Below are 12,064 nucleotides of genomic sequence, written 5' to 3' on the forward strand. Positions count from 1 at the left end.
AGGGGAGGCGGGGACACAGTGTAGACTCTTCCCCCCAAGTACTGCCCCTTTCCCAGGCCAGGCTGGAATCTGAACATGCTAGCATGCTTTGGAGAAGAGTAAACACTCCCTGCCTCCTCCTTGCTTGGTCTGGACAGGTATTTCGGGCAGATCCACCTAACAGCATGCAAGGCTAATTACCTCTCCCCAGACCCTAATGGGAGATTTTCGCATGATATAGAGCTCCACATTTTTGGGTTCCCACTGGATCCAGCCATATCTTCTCCCTCATCTTAGAAAAGCCTAAGGCAAGATGCAAGAGAAAGAGGATGTCAAAGACCTGGAGGCTAAGCTGGCACTACCCTGGCAGGACAACAGTTAAAGGCTTCCAGAGCAGATGGGAGGGCTGGGGCGGGGGAAGAGATGAGCACGGAAGGGAAGGGATGATCCTGCTGCACTGGGACACGAAACATGCTCTTGGTGATGCTTGCAGTATTAGGTGCATATTAAGCACGTTATCGTATTTGTCTTATACAAGTTTACACATAGTATGTGCCAGACAGCCAGACTTTTACAGGAGGAAAAAAAAAAAGAGCAGTCTGAGAACACTGATCCAGAGGGCAGCAGAGAACAAGTAAATACCTTAAACAGCCTTTTTTCCCCCTACTGCCTGCTTAAGGAGTTTATGAAGATGAATGTGATCATCTCCATGGTTTGGGGCTACCGCTTTTGCATACTTTTATCATTTAGTATCCCTACCTTTTCAGTTGCATGCAAGCAAGACAGCCTATGTTTCTGGCGCTTGGGGTTTTTTCGGGGGATGAGGGGAGGTTTGCATCCCCAATTTCACTTAAGAGTTAAGCGACACTCTTTATTACTCACCTTTATAATATTATTTGACCTCATAACAAGATAAAAATGGGGGAAAATTTTCAAATATTTATGTACACACATCAACATTTTACACCAGTTAATAAAGGTGGAAACTTGTCATGATATCACCCAGAGAAAAACATAACATTGTGAGTTGCTTTATGAACATAAGGGAACCAGGAGTAAAACAGTTCTGTAACTTCTAACAAACATTTCTATGTATTTTTTCTCTTGTATAGTTTTACAATAGATGTCTGTAAACTTTGTGAAGGTTCTGGAATAGGCTTGGGTAGAACACACTGAAATTTCCCATGAAGAACAGACTGTAGACAGAGAAAACACTAACATTTTGGTTTGGATTAAAGCCAGTTGGAATTCATTTATTTACTTTGTCAAGTATTGGTTACTGCTCATATTCAGAAATACTTGTCCAGATAATTCTTTACTTGTTTATGCATTTCTTCAGTTTTTCATTGTACATTGGGTTTTGTGAGCTACAGGAATTCTGCACACAACCAGATGCAAGTTTTCTAAAATGTGCAAAAATACTTGAGGATTTGGTGCAACGTTATAGCTTTGTTGGAGACTAAGGGTTGTAACACCTTCTGGCTAAGCATGGCATTGGTAAGAACTTCAGACAGAAAACAAACCAAAAAAATCCTTGCAGATATCTGGGAGCAAGAAGAGAGAGCGGCAGTTTTTTCAAAGGCTGCTTAATTTAAGAAATAAGCATATGGCTGCAGGCATACAATTTGTGAATTCTGCCACTCTACCTGTCACTTCCAAGTTTATAATAGCATACTGCACACTTCAGCAAGACATCAAAAGCAAGGATTTTATCAACAAAACTAAACAGTCTTCAACCCAGTGTCTGCTTTTAATACATCTATTCCAGAGATCCTGCCATCTTCCAGTTTTACTGTAGTGCTTTCCCCTCTCATACTGATATTGCTAATCCGGAAGCATCTTTGTCCAGACTTCATCTTTCAATACCAGTTCCACAAAGGTTCATCCTCTCCTTTTTCCTATAACATCTTTTTTTTTTTTCCCCCGCCCTCCTCTTTTTCAGTACTCTTATTCAGAAAAAGACTTTAACTATTATCTTTACACTAAAACCTCTCAACCCTGCCTCAGAGTCCAGTCTAATTTCATTCAAATGGCAGAACCTGTCTGATCTCCTGATATTTCCTTGCCATATCTTGCTGTTAGGTTAAACTCCAGAACAGCAAAAGCTTACATTCATGATAATTTCCTAAATCTTTTCTTTCTGTCCTCATCTCAGCTACCAAAAAATGCCAACAATCATTTGGCAATACTTGAGGACATGATCCAAGAATTAGCTTCAAATTATTTATCCCACTGAACTTAATGAACTCAACCCAGACCATGCCTAAGTCTTGCCACTTCCCTATAAAGAAGGGGATATATTTAATACTCCATCTTTTCTTTGTCTGGATAGCTGTATTTCTCACTTCAGATGTGCTATCTTGCTCCTAACCCACTGTTATATCCTCTTCTGATGATACTGCTGTAAATATCATCACCTCTCATCATTTCAACAGATATGTCTTGAGACAAATTTCCCTTCAGAAGGGAATTACATAACTTCTTTCATGCCTTAATAGCCTCCTCTTTGCTGTTCTTTTGCAAGGGAAAACCGCTCAACAACAGTCCAAAAACTCACTAGATAACTCATTTCAAGCCTGTCTCTACCAGAGCACCTGTAAAGTCACTTAGCAGTAGCAAGACAGCTATTGCCTGTGAACTTGAAATGATCTTAATTCAAACCTTGCACTCTCTATTTTGCCATATTTATAAGACATGCTGTCTGTCCTTTTCATTACTGCACACAGAATTCATGACACCATAAATTCTCCCACAATGAATTTAAATATTTAGTTGGATTTTACAACCCATTTGTGATCAAAGAAAGTGTCTCAATCCCAATTTCAGAAAGAAAAATCACTGCTCAGGAAGATTAAAGCTGGTATTTTCATCATGTTTGCATCACATCCATTTCTCCCACAAGGTTAGAGGGAGCTGTGGGTTTGAAGTAGAAAAACCTAGAAAGGAGGGCACAAAAAACCAGAAGCGCTAAAAATTAACGGGTAGAGACAAATGGAGATGTAGGATTGCACAATTTACTCAAGTACATAACAGTACTCAGAATCAGAGCTAGCGTCTAGATCTTACTGTCCAGGCAGCATCTATGACAGTCAGTTATTGTATCTGCATCTACAAACAGAATTGATGTTTTTTAAAACAGAGACCACAAAGAGCCGAGCCATTTAATGCAAACATCAATATTTACAGTAGAAAATACCTTTTAGTCTTACATAATCAACAGTTTTGAACAGAAAGGCTTAAAGCTAAATGGCCTTCTCCATGCTGACATTTAAAGTAGCCCTGAAGGAAAGGTAACTTCTGAAGAGCGTACTAACTGTATACAGTATGATATTTATAAACCAAAAGATAAATTAGAAAAAACAAAAGCAAACTGATGTTTTACTGGCTGAACTAATCTTTCAAACAACATGGAGGCTCACAATGATCCGCACTCCATTGATAAGAGTCCTTGTATTTGAAACTTTACCTACAGTATTTTCACAATTTATTGGCTTGAACGCATTTTAAAAACAGTACTATGAGTGTCTTGGGCCAGTATCTCCAAAACTTACCTTTGCTCTCACAAATTTCCAGATGCAAGTTCGATTACACATATTAATCAAATATGGGAAATATTTGTTCATTTTTTTAAAAAATTGTTTTTCATTTATTTCCAACTTTTACCTTAAGAGCACAGAAGATGCAAGAATCACCCATACATTTGTGCGTTGTTATTTGCCGGAAACTGCGGCGAAAAATGTCCAGGTGCCAGAGAACCTGAAACACAAAAAGGGGCACAGCCGATTTTATGAATATATAAAATAAAATACTGCATAAAGCTCTAGCTAAAGTTGCACATGCTAAATAATCCCAGAAGTACACTAACGTCAGTGAACATCACTTTTAAAACAGGATGCCATTTATCTAACTGCAAGTTGACATCTTCATCTTTCTTCCTCCGCTGTAACATTCACATACATTAATTCACAGTAGGACATCCCTCTGAATTTCTTGCCATGTGCTTTTAGATTAAAAAACTTGCTTCTTAGTCTGTATGGCAGTGCCAGCTTAAATAGCACTTGCCCTGACTGCTGCCCTGTGCTGGCACCACGGCTGGCCGTTGTGCAGCCGCACTGTGAGGCTGGGCAGAGCTGCCAAGGACACCCCACCGACCGCTGGGGCTGAAACTCGCCTGTCCTTCCACCTCCTAGGCAGCCTCCTTGTTCTGAGCAGAAAGCCCAAATGCTGGAAAAATGGAGTGCCAACAGCATATACGTTAACAAGTTCTTGCAAGTCAAAACGATAAATTACTAAAACCATTATGCCCAATATTATCACTAGCAAGTGTATTTATGTGCCATGATTACTGGCAGACTTCTAACCCTAATCTGTGTGGGCAGTTATACTTTTCTCTCAGGATAGGTATGGTGGCAATACCAGGTATGTGACCAGGTACGGTCACAGCATATAAAAGCTTTTATACGTTCTGCTAGCAACACTGAAAGGCAACATTTGCTGTAACAGCACCAAGTTTTATTCTTAAGTTTTACCACTGAATCTGTGCAATCTTGGGCAATTATCTAAATTCATATCTGTAAAACAGCAACAATACTGATCTCTGAGGTGTTTCACAGTCAGCTCTTTATATATAAGTGTGGTCGGTGCTGGCTATTTCAGCTTCAACTAGCAATAACTGAACTAACCATAACTCAGAGCCACCAGCCTTTCAGAAGGCAGAAGCTTGCACTGAAAGAAGCCCTGACCTAAATCGCGTCCTGCCAGGTTCTGGACAGAGCAGGAAGGTCCAGGCTGGCATCTGACTGGCTAAATGCTTCATTAGCACACACAGAGGGACCAAACTTCTTATTTCTGATTAATCTGTCCAGAGCAACTGACTAGAAAAAAAGTTAGCACTCTGAAAAAAGTTGTGCTGGTTTCAAGTGTTTCCAGCTGGAACAATTTGTTAACTAAACCATAGCACACAAATGTTACCTAAAGTTATATTTAAAACCACATTTATTGATTATGCAATCTGTAAAGTTTCCCAAAACTTTGGAATTGTCATGGATATGCTTATACTCAACCTCTCCCTATACTTAAGGGCCTGGGAGGCAACATAAGCCTTGGAACCAACAGATTACACACAACAGTCCTGAAGAACTACTGCAGACTTCACAAAAGGACAAAAAAGAAAATAACACATTTAGAAACAAGTCAAATTTTTCAATGTAATTGCCTTTGGAGTTTATCTTGCATGTTTACAGAAATACTTAATAATAAGGAGCAACAAACATTCAAGAGCCTCTCAGACTAACACTGAATGTTAAAAAATTAAGATTAAAAAACCCCAGAAGTACATATTTTATGAAATTATTACCATCTTGGGTTTGTTTGTTTTTTTTTTAATTCAGCTTTGACTGTAAATATTTTTGGTATCCTATCTCTCTTGAGCTTTAGAAGAAAAAGGTTTATGTAGAAGACTAAAGGACAGGTCGTAGGCTTTCATCTTCATGTATGGCATGCAGCTGACGTTAGGCTCTACTTAGTTCTGACCTAAGTTCAGTAACTCAATATTAGGAGGCAGCCAGAGATTACACCATACAACTTAACAGAAGCAATTAATATGGTACATCACTGGAAACCCCACTTTTCATATAAGTTCCCTTTGTACCCAAGTCCTGTATTTCATGGCATATTAAGCCTATTGAGGATCACTGATGTTTCTATTTGTATTATTTGCATCACAGGGGTATCTTGAAGCCTGAAGTTAGTTGAGAACCTAATTGTGCCCCCGGGGGGTGGGCAGGGACAGGACCCAACAAAAAAAAAAACCAAACAAAAACAAAAAACAACCAGTGACACAGTCTGCTCCACAGACAAGTCATATGAAGGGAAGGAAACTGATGTGGAGAAAGGGCTTTAAACCCTGCAGCCAGAAGGACTGAATATCAAATGTCAGACATTCAAAACATCTAAATGGTGACAATACCAGTATAGCAGTCATACCACTCCACTAAATTTTGACACAGGAAAAGGTTTTCCTTTTAAATCAAAAGGTAAAGACTCAATCATCTAAACTAAGCTAAAAATCAGCAGTTAGAAAGAAAACTGGACTACATAAAAAAGGATCTTGTACAGGTATTATCAACCCTTGACCTTGACTGGTTCAACAAAAAACTTAAATTTACTTTTAGGGAGTAGACGTACTGCAAGCTATGCAATACTCTATTATTTTAAAATAATTTTTCTACATATATTTTCATCTTTGGTTGACATATTACAAGGTTACACAAACAAGAGATTCAAGTACACTAAGTGATGACTATGTGAATGCTGTTGATTTCACCAGGAAAACCTGAAAACTAAAAAAAGCTGTTCTATAACTCAACTAATCTGGATTTCCAAACATAGCTTTATTCTATCTAGGCCCACAAACAATTATGTAGTCAAGCCTGGCTACATTTGTTGCACAGTCGAGCCTAAGAAAATACTGCAATAGACAGAGGACAGAGACAAGAAACATTTTTTATTATGTGCTCTTACCTGTAGCGCACTATTCAGGAAGCAACTGTTCTGTCCCGGTTCATTGCTGAGACCTTTACTGGGTGCTATTGAGGTTGTATTTCGTGGAGTAAACATGCCCTGTACATTCCCCCGACCCACAGAAAAGTAATTTCTTTTCCAAGACATCTTCCAGTTTCAGCTGTAGAATTTGCAGGTGTAGGCTGGCAGAGTATTCGACTTGATCAGACCCTTCCTTTCTTTCACCAGAATTCAAAACTGGAACAACATCCAATCTTCTTTAAAATATAGTTTAAACAGAATTTATCCTTTCACAGGACACAAGCAGTTTGCTTCTTTTAAATCCAGCCCAGGATGCTATTCTTCATTTGATGCTTATGTATGCAAAAACCTCTTTTACAAGCAGCCACATACAAAGTTTGCAAAGGGAAGGAATCCATGGTCGTGGAAGTTCATCTGTTATGCTGCTTCTCCCTTTTCCAAACAGTCAGTGACTTCAGGGAACAAATGGCAAATTAAGGAGGTCCCAGAATCGAGAGGAGAAAAACAACAGCTACCTCCCACACCCCAAAAACCCCAGCTTCTCTAATCCTTTTATAATCCTCCTGCAGAAGATGGGAAAAATCCAATTAGTAAGGGAGCAGAGAAACCAAAACCAAAATAAAACCTTGGTAGCCCCCTTTCAGTTACATCTATCTTGGGTGATGAGAGAGACATTATCCTCACAGGGGAAAAAGAAGTAACTCCAGGACTTGAGAGTGAAGAGCTTTAAAGTAGCAAGAAGTCTCCAACAAAGTTCTTCTAATTCTGCGTGCGATCTTTAAAAGTTTCTTCTCCTGATCCTCCTTTTGCAATAGGAATGCCCAGCCGTGCCAGAAAGCTTGAGAGAGAAAAATAATCAAAGGCTTGCGTCATTTAATTACTCTCTTGGTTTTGTGGTGTTCTGCCAAGACCAGTGTTGCCTCACCTCCCACAATACACTGAATCTTCTGAGACAAAGCAAAAAATATAAACCTTCCTCCACCCAAAAAATAAAATAACATGGAAAAGAACAGAGAATTCTGAGAAAAGTATGTAAAAGCAAGAGGGCTGGAGTATGTTGGAAGCGTTGAAGAAGGAAATTAGGTTAAAAAAAACAAAACACAACATTCATGTGAACTCCATGGCAGTTTTCATATGTAACCTCTAGTACCTTGAAGTGTTAAATTTCTTAAAGATATCTTAGTCATTCAAACAGTAGTCAGAGGATTTGCGATTCTGTGAATACATGCTACCACATTGTCGACCCTAGAACTGTGATTTTGCACTGAACCTGGAAGGCCAAGAAGACAAAGGCACAAGGCTCTCCCCTGACTCAGCAGCCCACAGATCTCTCCGGAACAAAACAGTCTCCAAATTTTCTTAATCAGAAACTATGTGTATCTCTATAAAAAGTTACTTAATTTAGGTACACGTGACATACAGTGTCTTCCAAAAGACATTGATGCTTCTGAAGAAGCCGGAAGAATCATTCAATAGAAACTGCTCTTCCCACCACAAGTTCACTTTTGCCCTCATCTCACAGGAAACGTAAAAAAGAATTTGATCTAAGAAATTCCTAGAAACAGGAACTACAAGATTCATGGCAAAACATTTTTTTGAAGTTCTCTCAAGTGTAGCCCACCTGTATTTACTTTACAGACAATTGCATAATATTTTCCAGGGACATTCAGGATTATCCCATTTTTTATACACAACAACTGAACGTACCTATTATGGCTGGTATAAGCAAGATGACTCTATTCTACATGTTCTGAAGTAGAATTGCAGCATGAAATCACTATAAAATAGACACACAAAATAGATGTTTGTGCATCAGCAAAAAGTAACTAAGAGAATAATTCCTTACAAAGATATCCCGGGTATCTGTGAAGGCACGTTTTTCACCTTCCACACAATTATAAATTCTTCATCTCCTGTCAAAACACAGAAAGAACTTCCTCAACATCTGCGAATGTGTTACAGCAGCCTAACCCATTCCCTTCTAGTAATACTTTGTTTGTACTTCTATTAAACTCATTCTACAAATATTAATGAAGTCTCAGCGTTGCTGTAAGGCAGGCAAATATCTATATACAGATGAATATTCTTCTTGGTTGCCAGTGTGCCATGCAAAATTTTCAGATGTGCTTGCAAGCCTGCAGACACAGACCATTACCATGCTCGTCGCGCCACATTCCTGAGCACTGAATACATATACAGGATTCATTTCAAAGCAATTTCAGCCTCAGCCCCCTTTCTTTGCTCAATCCCTTAATGAACCATGAGCCAAGCATACTGTGAGGTAATTCAGTTTCAAGCAACAATTTAAGGATCTCTGTAAACCAACACCACTTGCAATAGGTGCAGTGGCTAAGCCTGCACCGCAGAGACGGAGCAGAACGCTGCGTGGAATGAGCTGAGGCAAGCAGGCTCTGTGCTAACTCACAAAAACCCCTGAGCCAAGCACTCTGTCTTCTCCTTTCCAGAGCACCTACAAAAAGATGGAAAATACAATCTGAAACATGCCCAAGATGCACAGGTGTGAGCAGAACCTATTCAGTGGACTTCAAAACAAGATTCTGCTCTCAAAACGGGCTATAAAACTTGAAGTACTTTTTGAGCCAAGCTCTCACTCACAACAAAGTGAATACATTTTTTCTATTGATCTTTATTGTCTTGGAACCAGAATCAGATTAGAGGTTTTGTAGTTCGCCTGTCATTGCAACAAGACTATTGCAAGCTGGCCAGGACTCTCGCAGCAACCGTGCAAGGTTACTACCTGCACTGCATTTGCACAGGCTTAGCAGAACTGACTTCTTACCACACGTTCGCTACGATCACTCACAGGAGCAAGTTCAGTTTGGTCATTTGGCTATATAGCCTTTGCAGAGCTAAGAACAAGCGGAAAACACTTAAGCTGGTAACCACCCAGTTATGACAAAACCAGATCTCTGGAGATAAATGGCAGCTTCACAGTTTGCCAACCTCTAAAAACTTACCAATGTTAAATAACAGCTACAAAATGGAATCCTAATTAATCTGAAATATATGTAAGACACTATTCGTATGGATTATTTACAGACCCACTTAGCTTCTGCTCTACCATAAAAAGGGTAACAAAAAGCAAGCAGGAAAAAAGAATTTTTGTAAAAACCAACCATCATTATTAAAATATCCTGTTTTGTTTCCACCACCACTGATGAACCATCAGCAGAAAAAAGCTTAACCCGCCCATACTTCAAACACCCAACATACAATTGCTAAGAAAAAAGCAGTGATCTATAAGGGAAGAGGAAGGCTATTGCTGCGCAAGCCTGTCAGCAGATGCACGTGTTCTCTAAACATGCTGCTTCTCCCAGATACCGTGTTAGCTTGTAGGCAGTCCCAATCACAGAACTAAAGAAAATACAAAATTTACTTTTTGAAATGAAATCACGGTAACACTTCAATGAGATATGTCACAAGCTTCAGAGAATTACATAGTTAAGTGAGAAGAAAACATTTTCATATATTGTTTCTGATTAAAGAAGTTTTTGAGAAAGATTGCTCCCCTATTAAGAACACATACAAGCCAACAGCTTTTTAATAGTACAAGGAAAACCCCTACAATTGAATTGCCACCAATGGAGTTTCCCAGCCTTCTGCAGCATTTCAATGTTAGGTGACAACAACTGCAGCTCCACATAACTCTTGTATTAACAAAAAAACCAAACAACAACAACAACAAAAAAAAAACCAACCCACACACAAAGCAAAAAAACAATGAAAACAACACCAAAAATCCACCAAAAAAACCCAGATGACAGATTCAAAAGCTGTAGCTACTGTATGTCCCAGTGGCATTTTGGCATGACTCCAGAAAACTGAGTCTGAAGTAAAAGAGAAAGGTATTATCAGACCCGAGAAAACTGTTTTTATAGAAAAAATACAGGATTCTCATTGCTGGTAATTTTTCTAATACAGAAATATGACCAAAATAGGAGGAGTGCCAGATGCAAAAGCATAAATGATGCTCTTGGTTCATTACTCAAAACATTATCTTAGAGACGCAATGAACTGCGGCAGAAAGCCTAAAAACTTTTAAGGTACTTGAATTTTGTTTATCATATTAAGAACACTATTCACTGGAATAAGGCACAAAATAGTCTCGCCAGCGTGATTAAAAAAGCTAACTATATCCCTGAAAAGTTGCACAGCCTTACAATAATGTTATACAAATGCTATAATAAAGAGTAAATAATACATTAAAAAATATATAAAAAATATATAATAAAAAGGAAATCCAACATTCTAGATCTTTCTTTGAATTCATGCTGTTTGGCAACACCTTTCTTTGGGAAGAAGGAAGGGCTCCCACCGCAGAGACAGGCTCAACAGAAAAGAGAAGGGCACGGGGCACCACTCCCATCGCATCTCCAGCAATGCAACCCCAGAACAAAGCTGGCCACGGTTCAGCACGTACTTCTGTCCTGAAGAAACCCGAGTCCGTCCTTGGGACAGCAGAGCACAGCACTCTACAAGACACATACCACAGAAGAATTCAAGTCCCTGTTCATTCTCATATTCACTTGCTAAATCAATCACATAGAAACATAACATCTCAAGTTGCATCCTTCATTCTCTGGCGAGGTCCCACTATCACTGTTCATTTTAAGGGGGAAAAAAAATTGTAACACTCCTCTCTTACTGCAGTCTCATGTCTCTCCAAACATTTTAGGCTATTGCTTGATGAACCATTCCAGGCACATGGCTGAATTAAAACAACCCCTTTAGGACTAGGTATGGCTGAAACCACCGATTAAGATTTAACAGCGTGATAAATACTAAGAGCAGAGGTCCAGAATTTATTTTTCATTACTTCTATTTATGAATAAACTTTCAAAACACAGAACAAACTAAATGCTTCAATGCATGAATGTGTGGGTTTTTAGAAAAGAGTATCCCCCACCCCCAAGATCCTACCACCTTTTCTGGAGGTAGGGAGCAGATTAATGGTGTTGAGGGCAAACTGTCCTTTCACATGCCACACCACCTCTGAAAGCCTGAACAGATGAGAAATGGCTTTTAAATCCCTTATTTAAATACTTTTCATAACAAAAAAGAAGAAAGAAAGATTGTCCGAGACAATGGATTTTGGTTAAAGTTTTCACCCAGATGGCTCCTGGCAGGGTTGCTCTTTCGGTGAGGAAGCTCAGGAACAATCCCCTTGACTGATCCCATGGCTGTTCTCAGCTAGAAGGAAAGAGTTTCCACAACTAGAGGCTTGAGAACATACTTTCTCCATGTAGCTGAAATGATGAAACTATTTGCTAATTTCTGCATGGATTAAATTATATTTCATTGCAGAGCTATCAATATTAAGACCTTCATTTACACTTTAGACATCCCAAAGGATAGCCAGCTTTGCAGGTCAGTCTAAATTCATTCTTGAAGGTGATGAACTAAAAGAGAGAGACAGAAAAAGTTCCCATTACTGAATAAACATGAGGCTGGATGAAGAAAAGAGTGAACAGGGCAGTGATCTTAAAGGTAAACATCCCTGACAGAAGTCAGCTGCCGCACA

At 39.1% G+C, this 12,064-nt stretch overlaps 1 protein-coding gene across 1 annotated transcript in view; it reads right to left on the reverse strand.

Annotated features, from left to right (window-relative positions):
• The window catches only part of USP54 (ubiquitin specific peptidase 54), a 70,939-nt gene that overhangs the window by 47,293 nt on the left and 11,582 nt on the right, over positions 1–12,064 (reverse strand). The window contains exons 2-3 of the mRNA XM_009322440.1: positions 6,502–7,360; positions 3,643–3,735 (exon numbers count right to left, since the gene is read on the reverse strand). Of these exons, the coding sequence (XP_009320715.1) occupies positions 3,643–3,735; positions 6,502–6,648 (240 nt within the window). The 5' untranslated portion in view covers positions 6,649–7,360. The remainder of the gene's footprint in view (positions 1–3,642; positions 3,736–6,501; positions 7,361–12,064) is intronic.

This window comes from Pygoscelis adeliae, unplaced genomic scaffold (assembly GCF_000699105.1).
Source record: "Pygoscelis adeliae isolate BGI_AS28 unplaced genomic scaffold, ASM69910v1 Scaffold244, whole genome shotgun sequence".
NCBI lineage: Eukaryota > Metazoa > Chordata > Aves > Sphenisciformes > Spheniscidae > Pygoscelis > Pygoscelis adeliae.